The following is an 18953-nucleotide window of genomic DNA, read 5'->3' as shown; positions in this document are numbered from 1 at the left end:
GCGGGGGGCGGGGCGCTCAGCTGAGGCGAGGGAGGAGGGGCGCCGGGCCAGCCAGGTGAGGGGGGGCTGTCCTCCAAGGCGGGGGGCGGCTGGAGACACCTCAGGGGGTGGGGAATGGGGAGGGGGCTCCACTCCTTCCCCCTGGCAGGGGGGGTGCTCCCCAAAGACCTGGCTGCCTGAGGGAGGGGGGCTCTGAAAGGTGGGGAAAGATTTGGGTGGGCATGCATGCAAGAAGGGGGGGCTCCCCCAAAGACCAGGCTGTCTGAGGGAGGGGGGCTCTGAAAGGTGGGGAGAGATTTGGGTGGGCATGCATGCAAGAAGGGGGGGCTCCCCCAAAGACCAGGCTGTCTGAGGGAGGGGGGCTCTGAAAGGTGGGGAGAGATTTGGGTGGGCATGCATGCAAGAAGGGGGGGCTCCCCCAAAGACCAGGCTGTCTGAGGGAGGGGGGCTCTGAAAGGTGGGGAAAGATTTGGGTGGGCATGCATGCAAGAAGGGGGGGCTCCCCCAAAGACCAGGCTGCCTGAGGGAGGGGGGCTCTGAAAGGTGGGGAAAGATTTGGGTGGGCATGCATGCAAGAAGGGGGGGCTCCCCCAAAGACCAGGCTGTCTGAGGGAGGGGGGCTCTGAAAGGTGGGGAGAGATTTGGGTGGGCATGCATGCAAGAAGGGGGGGCTCCCCCAAAGACCAGGCTGTCTGAGGGAGGGGGGCTCTGAAAGGTGGGGAAAGATTTGGGTGGGCATGCATGCAAGAAGGGGGGGCTCCCCCAAAGACCTGGCTGCCTGAGGGAGGGGGGCTCTGAAAGGTGGGGCAAGATTTGGGTGGGCATGCATGCAAAGAAGGGGGGCTCCGCCGAAGTTCTGGCTGCCTGAGGGAGGGGGGGGCTTCTTCACAAAGGGGGGGGAGAGATGGGGGGTGGGCTTGCCTGCAAAGAGGGGGTGCCTCCCCAAAGACCTGCTTTCCTGAGGGAGGGGGGCTCTGAAAGGTGGGGAGAGATTTGGGTGGGCAAGGCATGCATGCAAAGAGGGGGGGCTCCCAAAGACCTGGCTGCCTGAGGGAGGGGGGCTCTGAAAGGTGGGGAAAGATTTGGGTGGGTATGCATGCATGCAAAGAGGGGGGGCTCCCCCAAAGACCTGCTTTTCTGAGGGAGGGGGGCTCTGAAAGGTGGGGAGAGATTTGGGTGGGCAAGGCATGCATGCAAAGAGGGGGGGCTCCCCCAAAGACCTGGCTGCCTGAGGGAGGGGGGCTCTGAAAGGTGGGGCAAGATTTGGGTGGGCATGCATGCAAAGAAGGGGGGCTCCGCCGAAGTTCTGGCTGCCTGAGGGAGGGGGGGGCTTCTTCACAAAGGGGGGGGAGAGATGGGGGGTGGGCTTGCCTGCAAAGAGGGGGTGCCTCCCCAAAGACCTGCTTTCCTGAGGGAGGGGGTCTCTGAAAGTTGGGGAGAGATTTGGGTGGGCAAGGCATGCATGCAAAGAGGGGGGGCTACCCCAAAGACCTGGCTGTCTGAGGGAGGGGGTGCTTCTTCACTAAGGGGGTGGGAGAGATGGGGGGGGTTGGGCTTGCGTGCAAAGGTGGGGAGCTCCCCCAGGCTGTCTCAGGAAGGGGGGGCACCTTAACAAAGGGGTTGAGGGCCCTGAAAAGTGGGGAGAGATTTGGGTGGGCATGCATGCAAAGAGGGGGCCCCCCAAAGACCAGGCTGCCTGAGGAGGGGGGCTCTGAAAGGCTGGGGAGAGATTTGGGTGGGCATGCATGCAAAGAGGGGGTGCCTCCCCCAAAGACCTGCTTTCCTGAGGGAGGGGGTCTCTGAAAGTTGGGGAGAGATTTGGGTGGGCAAGGCATGCATGCAAAGAGGGGGGGCTACCCAAAGACCTGGCTGTCTGAGGGAGGGGGTGCTTCTTCACTAAGGGGGTGGGAGAGATGGGGGGGGGGTTGGGCTTGCGTGCAAAGGCGGGGAGCTCCCCAGGCTGTCTCAGGAAGGGGGGGCACCTTAACAAAGGGGTTGAGGGCCCTGAAAAGTGGGGAGAGATTTGGGTGGCCAAGGCATGCATGCAAAGAGGGGGCCCCCCAAAGACCAGGCTGCCTGAGGGAGGGGGGCTCTGAAAGGTGGGGAGAGATTTGGGTGGACATGCATGCAAAGAGGGGTGCCTCCCCAAAGACCTGCTTTCCTGAGGGAGGGGGGCTCTGAAAGGTGGGAGAGATTTGGGTGGCAAGGCATGCATGCAAAGAGGGGGGGCTGCCCAAAGACTAGGCTGCCTGAGGGAGGGGGGCTCTGAAATGCAGGGAGAGATTTGGGTGGGCATGCATGCAAAGAGGGGGTGCCTCCCCAAAGACCTGCTTTCCTGAGGGAGGGGGTCTCTGAAAGTTGGGGAGAGATTTGGGTGGGCAAGGCATGCATGCAAAGAGGGGGGGCTCCCCCAAAGACCTGCTTTCCTGAGGGAGGGGGGCTCTGAAAGGTGGGGAGAGATTTGGGCGGGCAAGGCATGCATGCAAAGAGGGGGGGCTCCCCCAAAGACCAGGCTGCCTGAGGGAGGGGGGCTCTGAAAGGCGGGGAGAGATTTGGGTGGGCATGCATGCAAGAAGGGGGGGCTCCCCCAAAGACCAGGCTGCCTGAGGGAGGGGGGCTCTGAAAGGCGGGGAGAGATTTGGGTGGGCATGCATGCAAGAAGGGGGGGCTCCCCCAAAGACCAGGCTGCCTGAGGGAGGGGGGCTCTGAAAGGCGGGGAGAGATTTGGGTGGGCATGCATGCAAAGAGGGGGTGCCTCCCCCAAAGACCTGCTTTCCTGAGGGAGGGGGTCTCTGAAAGGTGGGGAGAGATTTGGGTGGGCAAGGCATGCATGCAAAGAGGGGGGGCTCCCCAAAGACCTGCTTTCCTGAGGGAGGGGGTCTCTGAAAGTTGGGGAGAGATTTGGGTGGGCAAGGCATGCATGCAAAGAGGGGGGGGCTACCCCAAAGACCTGGCTGCCTGAGGGAGGGGGTGCTTCTTCACTAAAGGGTAGGAGAGATGGGGGGGTCGGGCTTGCGTGCAAAGGTGGGGAGCTCCCCAGGCTGTCTCAGGAAGGGGGGGCACCTTAACAAAGGGGTTGAGGGCCCTGAAAGGTGGGGGGAGATTTGGGTGGGCATGCATGGAAAAGAGGGAGGGGGCTTCCGCAAAGACCAGGCTGCCTGAAGGAGAGGGGCTTCTTAACTAAGGGAATGGGAGAGATGGGGGGGGGGTCTTGCATGCAAAGGGGGGGGCCTCCCCCAAAGACCGGCTTTCCCAATTGAGGGGGGCTCTGAAAGGTGGGGGGAGATTTGGGTGCGCTTGCATGCAATGGAGGGGGGCTCCCCCAAAGACCAGGTTGTCTAAAGGAGGGGGCTTCTTCACTAAGGGGCTGGGGGCCCTGAAAGGTGGGGGGAGGTGGGGGTGGGCTTTCATGCAAAGAAGAAGAAGAATTGCAGATTTATACCCCACCCTTCTCTCTGAATCAGAGACTCAGAGCGACTTACAATCTCCTTTATCTTCTCCCCCCACAACAGACACCCTGTGAGGTGGGTGGGGCTGAGAGAGCTCTCCCAGCAGCTGCCCTTTCAAGGACAACTCCTGCGATAGCTGTGCCTGACCCAAGGCCATTCCAGCAGGTGCAAGTGGAGGAGTGAATCAAACCTGGTTCTCCCAGATAGGAGTTCACGCACTTGACCACTACACCAAACTGGCTCTCTCAAAGGGGGGGGGGGCTTCCCCCAAGACCAGGCTGCCTGAGGAAGAGGGGATCTCTGTAATTAAGGGATTCGGAGCTCTGAATGGTATGGGAGTGGATTTGCATGCAAAGGTGGGTTTTCCCCCAGAGACTTGGCTACCTGAGAGAAGGGGGAGCTCCTTAACTATAGGTTTGAGGGAGCAACATTCCTTCCTATTGCTGTTGCATTGTATCCGCTTAACCCTTCATAACCTGCTTTATTTGCAGGTTACCTATTTACCTGTCTTAATTTATTGCCAGATTTATTAATTTATTTGTTGGATTTCTACCCTCGCTTTCTCCCCGAGCTTCCCTTGGCCCTTGCCTGTCTCTGCGTAGCGACTCTGGACTTCCTTGCTGGTCTCCCACCATTGGCCTTTCTTAGCTTGGAATCTGATCCAATCAGGCTTCGCCTGGGCCATCCGGGTCAGGACATTTAAAAAAGTTTCACAAAGTGTGTGAAATTGGGTCACTCTTACTGTTTTCCAAGAGACTTCTTGTCTTGACGTGGTTGTGCCAGCCAGGTTAGTTGTTTCAGAGCTGCCTTTACTGTGCCCAGTTGTTCCGTTGCAATGCAAAGAAAACTCAAGGTGCTATAAATTCATACTGCGGTCGGCAAATGAACCATTCCTGCCCTTTGTCTGCAGCTGGAGTTGGGGCAGGTGCTCCAGTGGGCGTGTGGAGTTCCCAGCAAGTGTGGGCTTTCCCGCACATTGCTGTCATTGGAGCAGTTTGGTGGGGGTGCTTGAGTAGGGCGTCCTCAGTGAGGAGGGGGAAGAAGAAGAAGTCTGCAGATTTATACCCCGCCCTTCTCTCTGAATCAGAGTTTCAAAGCGGCTTACAACCTCCTTTACCTTCTTCCCCCACAACAGACACCCTGTGAGGTGGGTGAGGCCGAGAGAGCTCTCCCAGAAGCTGCCCTTTCAAGGACAATTCTTACAATCTCCTTTATCTTCTTCCCCCACAACAGACACCCTGTGAAGTGGGTGGGGCTGAGAGAGCTCTCCCAGAAGCTGCCCTATCCATGACAACTCCTACGAGAGCTCTGGCTGACCCAAGGCCATTCCAGCGACTGCAATTGGAGGAGCGGAGATTCAAACCCGGTTCTCCCGCATAAGAGTTTGCACGCTTAACCACTACACCAAACTGACTCTCCTTTGTATGCTTGGTTTTCCGCTGAGAATCTGAACTGAGGTGGCCGCATCGAACTTGCTGTCTTCTCTCTGTCTTCTCTCTGCGCAGGTCCCTTGGTGCGTTCCTAGTTAACGATGGCGAAACTTCAGGGCAAGGATCCTGGTTTAAAGGAGAAATTTAAAAATCTCCTGGGATTTGGGCAATCCCGGCCCAACTCCAAGTCGTCGGAAGGGAAGCAGACAGAATTCATCATCACTGCGGAGATACTCAAGGTAGACTGTTGGGACTGGGCTAGAGAGGGGTGGGAAGGTCCCCAGTCTTTCTAGGCCTGTGGCCCTCTTTGGGATGCCGACATAGCATGGTGGGCACAGCCACAAAATGGCTGCCACAGGAAGTAAGGAAAGAAAAGGTCCCCTGTGCAAGCAGCAGTCGTTTCCGACTCTGGGGTGATGTTGCTTTCACAACATTTTCACGGCAGACTTTTCATGGGGTGGTTTGCCATTGCCTTCCCCAGTCATAAGAACATAAGAGAAGCCATATTGGATCAGGCCAATGGCCCATCTAGTCTAACACTCTGTGTCACACAATGGCCCCAAAAAATTATATATATATACACACACACACACACTGTGGCTAATAGCCAGTTCAACACAGTCATCTACATTCCGCCCCCCCAGCAAGCTGGGGACTCATTTGACTGACCTCAGAATGATGGAAGGCTGAGTCAACCTTGGGCCGGCTACCTGAACCAACTTCCGCTGGGATAGAACTCAGGTCGTGAGCAGAGAGTTCAGATCACAATACTGCTGTACTGCTGCTTTACCACCCTGCGCCATGGGGCTGCCACAGGAAGTAAAGCCAGCCACAAAATGGCAGCCACAGCTGACCTTCCGTCCCAAAGTGAAGATCCTTTTGCTGTGTTGTTTGGGGCACACAGACCCCCACAACATCATGGGTTAGAGGGAAAATACTGTGGGAGCAGGTGGCAGAGAAAACATGCCGCAGATGTCTGGTGTCTGCAAGTCCTGTTGTGGGACAGTTGCGGGGGAGGTTGATGAAGTGGCAACAGCAGGGCTCCGTCTGGCTCTGCCTTGCCTGGAATCGCCCAGAATCGCTGCACCCTGGAGCAGCACTGTGAAATCAGGCAAGTCTAATGCTGTTCTGTCGTCTTCTTCTAGGAACTGAGCATAGAATGTGGCTTGAACAACCGGATACGGACAATCGGTCAGATTTGTGAGGTCGCGAAAACGAAAAAGTTTGAAGAGGTAGGTTGGTGCAAAAGGGCAAAGGCTTGGCTGGAAGGCAGGGCTGCAATTAGCTGATTTATTTAGAATATCTCTGTATCGCTTCTTGGGGCTCCTGCTTGAGGTGGCTTACAATTGGATTTATACCCACCCTATACTCTGAATCTCAGAGTCTCAGAGTGGTCACAATCTCCTCTACCTTCCCCCCCCCCCACCCCACAACAGACACCTTGTGAGGTGGGTGGAGCTGAGAGGGCTCTCACAGCAGCTGCCCTTTCAAGGACAACTCTGCAAGAACTATGGCTGACCCAAGGCCATTCCAGCAGGTGCAAGTGGAGGGGTGGGGGATCAAACCCGGTTCTCCCAGATAAGAGTCCGCACACTTCACCACTACACCAAACTGGCTCTCTGAGGGGAAGAAGAGCAGAAATACCTATCCCTCTTGGTTATTTCTGACCCTTTCTGGCTGAGTGGCAGGGAAAAGGGGTGGGGGGAGAAGATGGTTGAACTGAGCCAACAATTGTGGTTTGTGTTGCTTCAATAGGAGGGAACTGAAACAAACTGGGTGCGGCTGGAGGGTCAGAAGTTGCTATTATTTGAGCAACAGAAACCCAAAGCCGGCTGTATTTAGAATTTAAGGCACCCTGGCCTCTGTTTCCACCGGCAGCCAGATAAAGCCTACAACTGCTTTTGTGCTTCTCAGTCTTTGCCAGCTCGGATTGGGAAATACCGGAGATTTGGGGGGGGGGGGGTGGAGCCTGGGGAGGGAAAGGACCACAGGGTACAGTCCTGTGGAGCCCACCCTCCTGAGCAGGGGGGGCTGGGAGAACTGCTCTCTAGTCTGGAGAGGAGCTGTAATTCCAGGGATCCCCAAGTAAGGTTGCCAAGTCCAATTCAAGAAATATCTGGGGACGTTGGGGGTGGAGCCAGGAGACTTTGGGGGTGGAGCCAGGAGACTTTGGGGATGGAGCCAGGAGCCAGGGTGTGACAAGCCTAATTGAACTCCAAAGGGAGTTCTGGCCCTCACATTTAAGGGGAATGCATGCCTTCTAAAATGCCTTCCTTCCATAGGAAATAATGAAGGATAGGGGCACCTTTTTGGGGGCTCCTAGAATTGGACCCCCTGGTCCAATCCTTTTGAAACTTGGGGGTATTTTGGGAGAGGCACTAGATGCTATACTGCAAATGTGGTGACTCTACCTCAAAAAACAACCCCCGAAGATATCCACGGATCAATTCTCCATTATCCCCTAAGGGAATGGGTCTCCCTATGGAATCATGGAGTGCCCAGCAGACATTTCCCTCCCCCTGCAGTGCTTTCTGATGGCCCTGAAGCGGGAGGAGAGCCTCCTGCCCCACCTGGGGATTGGCAACCCTCTCCCCAAGCCCCATCCTCGTTGTTATAGGAGTTGCAGCTTCCCCGTTGTCCTCAGAGTGAGTGGGTGGGCACTGTGGAAGCAAGAGTGGTGGAATTTTTGGTCGGATGGTGGGAGATGAGGCGTGGCGTGCATCAGCACTCTTAGACAATGAGTCATGCACGTGGGACAACTCTTTCTGCTTCTGGCACCTCCTTCAGCACGCGGTGGAAGCCATCTGGAAAGCGATAGAGGACATGCTGCAGCCGGACCGACCCCTCGAGGCCCGCCACGCTGTGTTGCACCTGCTGAAGGCAATTATTCAAGGACAGGTAAGGCTAAGCGCAAGGCCTCTCCCCCCTCCGGACACTTTTCTTGGCTTCTAGTCAGGCGGGGCTATTCTCCAGCAAAGCTTCTGATTGCCGTTGGAGATTTGATCGGCTGTGCAGCTTTTTAAGTAAGCTTATATAGTAGCCATTTTGTCGCTGGCCGCTCTTTCTATGGCATCCATTTTGTGATGATGAAATTGGATTTATATCCTGCCCTCCGCGCTGAATCTGAGTCTCAGAGCGGCTCACCATCTCCTTTCCCTTCCTCCCCCACAACAGACACCCTGTGAGGTGGGCGGGGCTGGGAGGGCTCTCCCAGAAGCTGCCCTTTCGAGGACAACTCCCATGAGAGCTCTGGCTGACCCAAGGCCATTCCAGCAGCTGCAAGTGGAGGAGTGGGGAATCAAACCCGGTTCTCCCAGAGAAGAGTCCGCGCACTTAACCACTACACCAAACTGTGTGGCATCCATTTTGTGGTCGCTCCCATCGCCCTGTGTCAGAATCCCAAGGTGCCTACAGGGTCAAAACAATTGGAGACCCCTGGTTTAAAAACACACCTAAGCAGCGCAAAGCCTAGAAACATATCTGGCTCTTTTGGGCTCCTGAAGTGCCATTTCTAAAAGTCAATTGCGCCCTCCGGCTTCCTTTTCGGATTATTCAAATTCAAATGTATGTTCCGCCCTCCCCGCCAGCAGCCATTCTTTCGTCTTGCAGGGTGAGAGGCTGGGGATCTTGCGGGCTCACTTCTTCAAAGTCATCAAGGACTACCCTTCCAACGAAGACCTGCACGAGCGGCTGGAGGTCTTCAAGGCTCTTACAGATAACGGAAGATACATCACGTACTTGGAAGAGGAACTGGGTACGCCTCCTCCACGCACTAACTGATTGGTGGCAGGGCTGAATTCTTGTACTGGGAGGCTGCAGTTTCCCTCCAGGCTGCTGTGCCTCACTCTTCCTTTCCTCCCCCGGCAGCTGAATTTGTCCTCCAGTGGATGGAAGTGGGCTTGACGTCCGAGTTCCTGCTCGTCCTGGTCAACTTGGTCAAGTTCAACAGCTGCTACCTGGATGACTACGTCGCTGACATGGTCCAGTAAGGCCGGCATTTTGGACTTCTAAAGCTACTCTGGTTAAACTGCTGGCCTGGCCTTTCTGCTGGAAACACGCTTCTGCCTGTACCGTTTTGAATGCTTTGTGTGTAGTACAGGGAGCGGCTTCAGCAGAAATAGCAGCAGGGAAGCAGGGGAGAACCGTAGTGGTGAAAGAACAGGCCATGATTGTTGGACTTCCGTGGCTGGGGGAGAGGTGCTTAGACCGGGCAGGCTTGTTAGAAATTAGTAGGGGAGATCTTGTTCCTTTTTGCTTTTAAAGAAAGGGAACTGAACTCCTTTTCCTTCTCTGCAGCATGATCTGCCTCTTGTGCATTCAGACGTCATCTGCGGTGGACATTGAGGTCAGTGGTTGCATGGACATTGTGGGTTTGAGAGGACAAACAGGCCTTTTGCGGCTGGCCCCGCCTCCTGCAGCAGCCATTTTTGGCTGGCCCCGCCTCCTGCAGCAGCCATTTTGTGGCTGGCCCTGCCTCCTGCAGCAGTCATTTTGCGGCTGGCCCCCCCTCCCGCAGCAACCATTTTGTGGCTGGCTCCGCCTCCTGCAGCAGCCGTTTTGCAGCTGGCTCCGCCTCTTACAGCAGCCATTTTGTGGCTGTGCCCACCAGGCTGTTATAGAATTCCATAGGAGCTCATTGGCTGAGATAAAGGTTGGAGACCCCTGCCTCTTGAAGCAAAGCCTCACATCCACCAGCCTGAGCTCCTTGCTGCCCTTCTCTCTCCCACTCCTCTTTTCCCTGCCCTATAAGTGTTGCCTCTGCCCCCCACCTCCCCCAGACGCAATCAGCACGTCTATACGGCGGTTCCTTTCCTTGCTGATGTCCCGTTGTGAGTCCTTGTGGGTGCTGGAGGCTGCTCTCGCGTCTCTCTCCCCAGGTGTCCCTGCAAGTCCTGGATGCCGTGGTGTGCTACAACTGCCTGCCCTCGGAGACGCTCCCTGTCTTCATCATCACCCTGTGCCGCACCATCAACGTGAAGGAGCTCTGCGAGCCTTGCTGGAAGGTCAGCCCCAGAGGCTGGGGGAAGACGGGCCTTGCAGCTCCCGGGGGCTTCTGTTGTCCATGCGTGACTCCCGCACTCCAAGGAGGTTGCTGGGAAGAGATTGCACTTTGTAGGACCCTCCGTGAGAGTCCCTCTGCTGTGCCTCCTTTGGCGTGGGGAGGAGTTTGTGAGTTTCCTGCCTTGTGCAGGGGGTTGGGCTAGATGACCCGGGACGTCTCTTCCAACTCTAGGATTCTATGACTAGAGCAGTTCCTCAGTTGAACAGGCTTCCTCCTCGGGAGGTGGTGGGCTCTCCTTCCTTGGAGCTTTTTCAACAGAGGCTAGAGGGCCATCTGACAGCAATGAAGATCCTGTGAATTTAGGGGGAGGGGTTTGTGAGTTTAGAGTGGCTCCTCAGTGGAAGAGGCTTCCTCCTTGGAGGTGGTGGGCTCTCCTTCCTTGGAGGTTTTTCAACAGAGGCTAGATGGCCATCTGACAGCGATGAAGATCCTGTGAATTTAGGGGGAGGTGTTTGTGAGTTTAGAGCGGTTCCTCAGTGGAACAAGTTTCCTCGGAGGTGGTGGGCTCTCCTTCCTTGGAGTTTTGAAACAGAGACTAGGTGGCCATCTGACAGCAATGAGGATCCTGTGAATTTAGGGGGAGGCGTTTGTGAGTTTAGAGCGGTTCCTCACTGGAACAGGCTTCCTCCTGGGGAGGTGGTGGGCTCTCCTTCCTTGGAGGTTTTTCAACAGAGGCTAGATGGCCCTCTGACAGCAATGAAGGTCCTGTGAATTTAGGGGGAGGTGTTTGTGAGTTTCCTTCTTGTGCAGGGGGTTGGGCTAGATGACTCTGGAGGTCCCTTCCAACTCTAGGATTCTCCAGAGCTTCTGTGACTTGGTAGTGTGACTTCTGCAGCTGGAGTGATGCTCAATGTGCAACAGACCACGCTCTTGGGCACCACACTGTCTGTTTGCTTGGTCTCCCCTCCCCTCCCCTGCCTTTCATTTCCATGTTTTAAAATTTGGGGAGGGCTCGATGCATAAGTCTCAGGTCTTTTCTACATGTAAACATCAGGCCATTCCTTTCAAATGCTGTTTTCTCTGGCGTTTCTCCCTCCAGCTCATGCGCAATCTGCTGGGCACTCATTTGGGCCACAGTGCCATTTACAACATGTGCCGTATCATGGAAGACAGGTATGCCCAGTAAGCCTTGTGAGGGCTCCCTTTCCCAATGCTGGTTGTTGTTGCAGGGAGTAGCCAGGTTCTCTGTGTGTATGTGTGCTCCTGGAAATAATGGTGACCTCTGGTGACTGATAGGAAGGAGCCCCATGGCGCAGAGGGTTAAAGCTGCAGTACTGCAGTCCTAAGCTCTGCTCACGACCTGAGTTCGATCCCCGGCAGTAGCTGAGTTTTTTAGGTAGCTGGCTCGAGGTTCACTCAGCCTTCCATCCTTCCGAGGTCGGTAAAATGAGTCTCCAGCTTGCTGGGGGGAAAGTGTAGATGACTGGGGAAGGCAATGGCAAACCACCCCGTAAAAAAGTCTGCCGTGAAAACGTTGTGAAAGCAACGTCACCCCAGAGTTGGAAACGTCTGGTGCTTGCACAGGGGACTGTCCTCTACTGGGGACCTGGACAGTTTTCAGAGAGGAGGCTGATTAAAGCCTGTCTCTGCCTCCCAACTGCTGGTATTCCTTGGAGGTCTCCCGTCTAAGTACTTGCCAGAGTTGGCCCTGCTTAACTTTTGGAATTTGACGAGATTGGGATTGCCTGGGCCAGGTTCCCGGGTGTCTCTGCTGCCCTTTTTAAGGCCGCTCTGGGCTGAAAGAACCTGTTGGAAACAATAAAACGGCAAAAGGAGCCAGAGATACGGCTCAGTTCTCTGCAATACCGCAATGCGCCTACTGTGGGGAACCTCGGGTGGTGCAAAGTCTCTGGGTGCGTTCACGTGGAGGCTGTTTGCAAGTGGATTTTGCCGTTCTTACACAGTAAAAATGTAGTTGCGCAGGCTAACTTGGGGAGGGACGGTGGCTCAGGGGTAGAGCATCTGCTTGGAAGCAGAAGGTCCCAGGTTCAATCCCCGGCATCTCCAACTCAAAAGGGTCCAGGCAAATAGGTGTGGAAAACCTCAGCTTGAGACCTTGGAGAGCTGCTGCCAGTCTGAGAAGACAATACTGACTTTGATGGACCCAGGGTCTGATTCAGTATAAGGCAGCTTCATATGTTCATGCAAGTAGCTGTGTCGCTGGTGCTTGAAGGCCGATGCTCAGTGGTGATCCCCAGGTGTGGCTATCAGGCTCCTTAGGCCAAACCAGAGAGCCGGTCATCTTGATGGATCCAGGTGGGCAGCCGTGTCGGTCTGAAGCAATAGAACAAAGCAGTAGACTGGTTTTTTTTAATGTTTTATTGTTCTATATTGTAATTCTAATGTTTTATTTATTATGGTGTGTTTTTATGGATTGTTGTTAGCCGCCCTGAGCCTGCCAAGGTGGGGGAGGGCGGGATATAAATGAAATTAATAAATAAATAAATAATAAATAATAGACAAGCGGCACCTTTAAGACCAACTAAGTTTTATTCAGAACGTAAGCTTTTGTATGCTTTAAGCCGACTTCATCAGACAAAATGGAACAGCAAGCCGTTTTTAAATACAGAGAAAGTGGGCAGGGGGTTGGTGTGTAGTCACGGGGAATTTTTTTAGCAGATGAAAAGAATCACAAATTGGGGTCTGTGTTTGTTTAGTATTGTTCACCGGGCTGCAACAGCAGTGGAGGGTGATAAAAAGCAGACACGCCATAGGTCTGAAGTGCCATAAATCTGGGTGTCATTCTGGCTTCTTAGTTGTGCACACTTTATTATTATTATTATGGCTTGAAAAAAAAATAATCCTTGTCTTTAGGGCTTACATGACAGATGCGGCGCTGCTGAGAGGAGCGGTGTTCTTTGTGGGCATGGCCCTCTGGGGGGCACACAGGCTGCAGTCGCTCAAAAATTCACCCACGTCGGTGCTGCCCTCCTTTCTGAAGGTAAACCTCTCTCTCTCTCTCTCTCTCTCTCTCTCTCTGCACCACTGGCGGAGTAAGGCCGATTTAAGATTGCAAATCCAGGTTCGTTTTAAGCCAGTTGCTGGTTCTCCACCTCAGCTGCCTCACAGAGTTGCTGTGGGCATCAAGAGAAGGTGGGAGAGCTCTGCTCTTGGTCCCTTGGAGGAAGGGTGGGAGAAAAGGAATGATTGAACTTGGGGAGTGGGGGGGGGGAGTCCCACGATCCCATGGGAGCAGCCTCCTTTCTTGAGAGATTGCAAATATTGCCAGTAGCTGGGAGGGAGGACAGGAGGGTGATTACACTGCCCTTGAGGCGCAAGGTCGTTCACGAAACCGAGCGGGGCTGTACCACTACAGTCTCCTCGGCCCTGGCTGCGGTCCCCTCGACTGCCAGGCTGACCTGCATAAGAGACTTGGAAGCCCCTCCCAGCATTTTAAACCCCTCCCTGGGAACCTGCAGGCTTGTCTCTGAGACGTTGTCAAGGGGGCACGTTTTGTCTTTGCGCAGCACCTAGCATCCTTGCAGGCCCTCGTTTGGAAGTAGCTTCTCGTTCTCTTCCGTTCTACCCTCAACTGGCCTGCTTCAAATAGGACATCAGCCCTCCTCAGTGCAGGCTTCTGTGAGGCCCACCTCTTGACCCCCGAGGTCCTTTCCTTCCCCACAGGCCATGAGCTGCCCAAACGCTGTCGTGTCCTACGAAATTGTGCTCTCCATCACGAGACTGATCAAGAAGTACGGCAAGGAGCTGCAGGCCGTCACCTGGGACATCCTGCTGGATCTTATCGAGCGGCTGCTGCAGCAGCTACAGGCGAGTGCCCCCCCTCCCCCATTTCTCCCTGACTTGGCAAGGCACAGTGTGATGGGCAGTCCAGTGTCAAGCATGGAGTGTTCAAATAACCGAGCAGTGTTGCAAAAGTCTTCGTTTATTGATGATCCATTGTTGCTCTGTGGACGGACTTATTGAAAGTGATACACTTCTTTGCCTAGCATACAGTCTTGAGTACATCAAAGAAGCAAGGGGAGATAACAGAAGAATGTCACACAAGCCTGTGAATTGTTAGAGTTTATGCACTGAGCTATCTCTTGTGGTTACAGTATCCTGTCTCCCAGGCTAAAGCCTGGGAACAGGTTTGGCGCCTTCTACCTTCAAAGCGTTGCATTCTTACATTTGCTACAGTACATGGGAAAGGAAGAAAATAGCTGAGATGAAAAGGGGGGTTACAAGAGTAAGAGAGAGAGAGAGAGAGAAAGAAAGAAAGAAAGAAAGAAAGAAAGAAGAGAGAGAGAGAGAGAGAGAGAGAGAGAAAGAGAGGAAGGGAGAAAGGAAGGAAGAGAGAAAGGAAGAGAGAAAGAAAGAAAATAAGAGAGAAAGAAAGAAAGGCAGGCTTGTGTGTCCTTTATAAAGTTTGCTTCCTGGCCTTACATTTCATGACCCACATGGCCCGGTCCTAGCAAGGTCCATTTCAATCGGATCTGGCCCCATAACAAATGAGTTTGACACCCCTGTTCTAAGGCGTTATGCTCTGGCCAGCCTGGCAAGGCGCCAAGGGCTGGTGGCTGAAGTGGCCATTTCCACCTTGCAGGCCTTGGAGAGCCAGGAGCTGAAATCCATCGTCCACGACCTGCTGACCACCGTGGAGGAGCTGTGCGACCACAACGACTTCCACGGCTCCAAGGAGAGATACTTTGAGCTCGTGGAAAGATGCGCCGATCAACGACCGGTAAGGCGGGGGAACCTCCCGGCACATCCTTCAGGCAGCTCTTGGCAGGGCGTCTGTTGAGCAGGCCCATCCCTGCCTTCTGCTGCCTGGGGCGGGCAGTTTGCCTGAAGCCAGGAGTGCCCAGCAGGCTCTGGAAACATGGCGCAGCCCCCCGGATGAAGACTGCTGCTTTTAGCTGATGATCAGGGAGAAGATACTGGTCAATAAACGGGACCTTGTGGGGTTTTGAGCCTCCAGAACACCGACCGTAGAAGGAATTTCTTTGGTTTCCGATACGGAGTTCATCAGCTTTTTCCTGCGTTACCCTCCTGCTGGGCAAAGGAGAACCGTTTTCGCACACAGCTCACCTCGCAGTCACAATCCTGTTCCCTCCGCAGCGTCTGGTCTGATTTCCCACCATCTGCGCCGAAGTTACAGGAAGTTCCGCAGCTTTTGCGTAGCAAACGTAAACCGCTAAAACCCAGTTTACGTTTGCTACGCAAAAGCCGCGGCACTTCCTGTAACTCCGGCGCAGATGGTGGGAAATCCGACCGGACACTGCGGAGGGAACAAGATTGTGACTGCGAGGTGAGCTGTGTGCGAAAACGGTTGAGGTCTCTTCCTGTTGGGATTGGATATCTAAATGTAAGAAGGCTGCCCTTTCCCCGTTGCTTTTGTTTGACAGGAGTCTTCCGTTCTGAACTTGATCACCTACCGAGCTCAGTCCATCCACCCTGCCAAGGACGGCTGGATCCACAAGCTGCAGGGGCTGATGGAGCGGTTCTTCAGGTGAGTCCCTCGCTGGCCTCAGCCATTCCTTGCTTTGGTCGCTGTCCAGAGGAGCAGCCCCTTAAGCACAACAGCGGGGCAGGAGGCTTAAAAATCTTGTGGACGTCCCCATGTCACCCTCCTGTGAGACCCAGCGTGGTCATGGACTCTAACCTGGAGAACCGGCTTTGATTCCCCACTCTTCCTCCCCCACATATGAATGAAGCCTGCTGGGTGAGCTTGGGCCAGTCACGGTTCTACTCTCGGAACTCCCTCAGCCTCACTTGCCTCCCAGGGTGTCTGTTGTGGGGAAAGGAAGGGAGAAGCGACTAAGCCGCTTTGAGAAAAAGCAGGGTATAAAGAGCTACTCTTCCTGACCGTTAAAGCGATTCCTCAGTGGAACAGGCTTCCTCAGGAGGTGGTGGGCTCTCCTTCCTTGGAGGTTTCACCAGAGGCTAGATGGCCCTCTGACAGCAAAGCTGATCCTGTGAACTTAGGGGGAGGTATTTGTGAATTTCCTGCATTGTGCAGGGGGTTGGACTAGATGACCCTGGAGGTCCCTTTCAGCTCTGTGACTCTATGACTGTTAAGAGTGGTTCCTCAGTGGAACAGGCTTCCTCAGATGGTGGTGGGCTCTCCTTCCTTGCAGGTTTTTAAGCAGAGGCTAGATGGCCATCTGGCAGCAATGCTGATCCTGTGAATTTAGGCGGAGGGGTTTGTGAGTTTCCTGCATTGTCCAGGGGGTTGGACTTGATGACCCTGTAGGTCCCTTTCATCTCTGTGACTCTTTTTGTTAAGAGCGGTTCCTCAGTGGAACAGGCTTCCTCCTCGGGAGGTGGTGGGCTCTCCTTCCTTGGAGGTTTTTCAACAGAGGCTAGATGGCCATCTGACAGCAATGAGGATCCTGTGAATTTAGGGGGAGGCGTTTGTGAGTTTAGAGTGGTTCCTCAGTGGAACAGGCTTCCTCCTCGGGAGGTGGTGGGCTCTCCTTCCTTGCAGGTTTTTCAACAGAGGCTAGATGGCCATCTGACAGCAATGAAGATCCTGTGAATTTAGGGGGAGGTGTTTGTGAGTTTAGAGCGGTTCCTCAGTGGAACAGGCTTCCTCCTGGGGAGGTGGTGGGCTCTCCTTCCTTGCAGGTTTTTCAACAGAGGCTAGATGGCCATCTGACAGCAATGAGGATCCTGTGAATTTAGGGGGAGGCGTTTGTGAGTTTAGAGTGGTTCCTCAGTGGAACAGGCTTCCTCCTCGGGAGGTGGTGGGCTCTCCTTCCTTGCAGGTTTTTCAACAGAGGCTAGATGGCCATCTGACAGCAATGAAGATCCTGTGAATTTAGGGGGAGGTGTTTGTGAGTTTAGAGCGGTTCCTCAGTGGAACAGGCTTCCTCCTCGGGAGGTGGTGGGCTCTCCTTCCTTGGAGGTTTTGAAACAGAGGCTAGAGGGCCCTCTGACAGCAATAAAGATCCTGTGAATTTAGGGGGAGGCGTTTGTGAGTTTCCTGCATTGTGCAGGGGGTAGGGCTAGATGACCCTTCCAGCTCTATGATTCTGTGGTTCTTCTCTCTCTGCAATTCCATGTGCTAAGAGGGTTTGCAAATCGGCCCACAAACAGCTCAAATCAATTTCCACCAAACGTTTATCCCTCCCCTGCTTTGGAAACCCCCCTCTCCTGCTTTTTCTCTTCAGAAACGAGAACCGGAGTGTTGTGCGCATCAAAGTCTTGCACGTCCTCTCCTTTGTTCTGAGCGTTAACAGGCAGTTTTATGAGGTTGGTGCTCCTAGTTTTAATTCTTGGTGGCCTGGCCCGGGCCTGGCTGGCAGGTTCGTGGCATTTCTCTGAACCTTCGAGAGAGAGTGAGTGTCGGGGTGTGTGTGTGTGTGGGGGGGCACAGCAGGGTACAGTGGCAGAGAGTCCACCCCCCAAAGCAGCCATTTTCTCCAGGGAAATTGCTCTTGGTTGTCTGGAGACCAGTTGTAATAGGGCGAGATCTCCAGTTGCCACCTGGAGTTTTGGCAAGCCAACAGGAAAAACGCGGCAAAAGTTCCACACGATTATCTCCCGGATCTTGCCGCGTGGAGTTTGGTAGCCCTACTAGAAGCTGAGGGCGGGGTGGTGAGGGGGGAGTTCTGTGCCCAGTTCCAGGCTGGGTACTTGCGTGGTTCAGTTCCACAGGGTGGTCTTGTGTGCGAAAGATCAGGCTTGTTCCTCGGCCGCACGGAGGGAGAAGAGCGTGTGAAAGAGAACCTCTCGGCACCCTCCGCCTGAGGGCTCTTCTCTTGTTTTGCCCGGCCAATTCAAAGTGAGCAGTCCCCAGGCCAGCCTTTGCCTGCTGCCTCACCGGATCGCCTTCCCGTCTCGCAGGAGGAACTGATCAACCTCGTGGTCATCTCCCAGCTGGCGCACATCCCCGAGGACAAGGACCACCAAGTCCGCAAACTGGCCACCCAGCTGCTGGTGGACCTGGCCGAGGGCTGCAACACCCACCACTTCAATAGCTTGCTGGACATCATAGAGAAGGTGAGCGGCCCCTGCCCAGGAAGCGGAGAGAACAGGGGAGGAAACCGCGCTCGAGGCAGGGCGTTAATCTCCAGTGCGGCACTTGGGGGTGCTGCAGTGTGCTTCTCGGCACCCGCTTTCTCCTTGTGCAGAGAAGGAGGGAGAATCATACGGGGTTTGACTAGGGAAGGAAAGGGGCGGGGGGGTTGCCCCTTTCTACCTGACCAACCTCTGAGCTCATCCCAGGCAGGGGTGACACAGTGGGGCGTCCTGGACCCACAATTCCTCCACTCTCTGGCTTTGCCAACCTCTCCCAGAGCCAGTTTGGTGTAGTGGTTAAGTGAGCGGACTCTTATCTGGGAGACCCGGGTTTGATTCCCCACTCCTCCACTTGCACCTGCTGGAATGGCCTTGGGTCAGCCATAGCTCTCTTATCTGGGGGAACCGGGTTTGATTCCCCACTCCTCCATTTGCAGCTGCTGGAATGGCCTTGGGTCAGCCATAGCTCTGCCAGAGGTTGTCCTTGAAAGGGCAGATTCTGAGAGAGCTCTCTCAGCCCCAGCTACCTCACAGGGCGTGATTCCCCACTCTTCCCCTTGCAGCTGCTGGAATGGCCTTGGGTCAGCTGTAGCCCTAATAGAGAGCCAGTTTGGTGTAGTGGTTAAGTGCATGGACTCGTATCTGGGAGACCCGGGTTTGATTCCCCACTCCTCCACTTGCAGCTGCTGGAATGGCCTTGGGTCAGCCAAAGCTCTAGCAGAGGTTGTCCTTGAAAGGGCAGCTTCTGCGAGAGAGCTCTCAGCCCCAGCTACCTCACAGGGCTTGATTCCCCACTACTCCACTTGCACCTGCTTGAATGGCCTTGGGTTAGCCATAGCTCTGGCAGAGGTTGTCCTTGAAAGGGCAGCTTCTGGGAGAGATCTCAGCCCCAGCTACCTCACAGGGCTTGATTCCCCACTCCTCCACTTGCACCTGCTTGAATGGCCTTGGGTTAGCCATAGCTCTGGCAGAGGTTGTCCTTGAAAGGGCAGCTTCTGGGAGAGATCTCTCAGCCCCACCCACCTCGCAGGGTGTCTGTTGTGGGAGAGG

At 54.8% G+C, this 18953-nt stretch overlaps 1 protein-coding gene across 1 annotated transcript in view; it reads left to right on the top strand.

The window, feature by feature from the left end:
- Nucleotides 1–11: 11 nt before the first annotated feature.
- Nucleotides 12–18953, top strand: part of TSC2 (TSC complex subunit 2) — a 70238-nt gene continuing 51296 nt past the window's right edge. The window contains exons 1-15 of the mRNA XM_060260963.1: nucleotides 12–55; nucleotides 4955–5118; nucleotides 6025–6111; nucleotides 7667–7777; nucleotides 8489–8633; nucleotides 8747–8864; nucleotides 9176–9224; nucleotides 9757–9882; nucleotides 10981–11054; nucleotides 12756–12882; nucleotides 13566–13709; nucleotides 14485–14622; nucleotides 15287–15390; nucleotides 17054–17135; nucleotides 17730–17885. Of these exons, the coding sequence (XP_060116946.1) occupies nucleotides 4981–5118; nucleotides 6025–6111; nucleotides 7667–7777; nucleotides 8489–8633; nucleotides 8747–8864; nucleotides 9176–9224; nucleotides 9757–9882; nucleotides 10981–11054; nucleotides 12756–12882; nucleotides 13566–13709; nucleotides 14485–14622; nucleotides 15287–15390; nucleotides 17054–17135; nucleotides 17730–17885 (1599 nt within the window). The 5' untranslated portion in view covers nucleotides 12–55; nucleotides 4955–4980. The remainder of the gene's footprint in view (nucleotides 56–4954; nucleotides 5119–6024; nucleotides 6112–7666; nucleotides 7778–8488; nucleotides 8634–8746; nucleotides 8865–9175; nucleotides 9225–9756; nucleotides 9883–10980; nucleotides 11055–12755; nucleotides 12883–13565; nucleotides 13710–14484; nucleotides 14623–15286; nucleotides 15391–17053; nucleotides 17136–17729; nucleotides 17886–18953) is intronic.

The sequence above is a fragment of the Heteronotia binoei genome, chromosome 20 (assembly GCF_032191835.1).
Source record: "Heteronotia binoei isolate CCM8104 ecotype False Entrance Well chromosome 20, APGP_CSIRO_Hbin_v1, whole genome shotgun sequence".
Classification (NCBI taxonomy): domain Eukaryota; kingdom Metazoa; phylum Chordata; class Lepidosauria; order Squamata; family Gekkonidae; genus Heteronotia; species Heteronotia binoei.
Note: the sequence above shows the minus strand (reverse complement) of the source record. Positions and strands in the feature narration are given on the sequence as shown.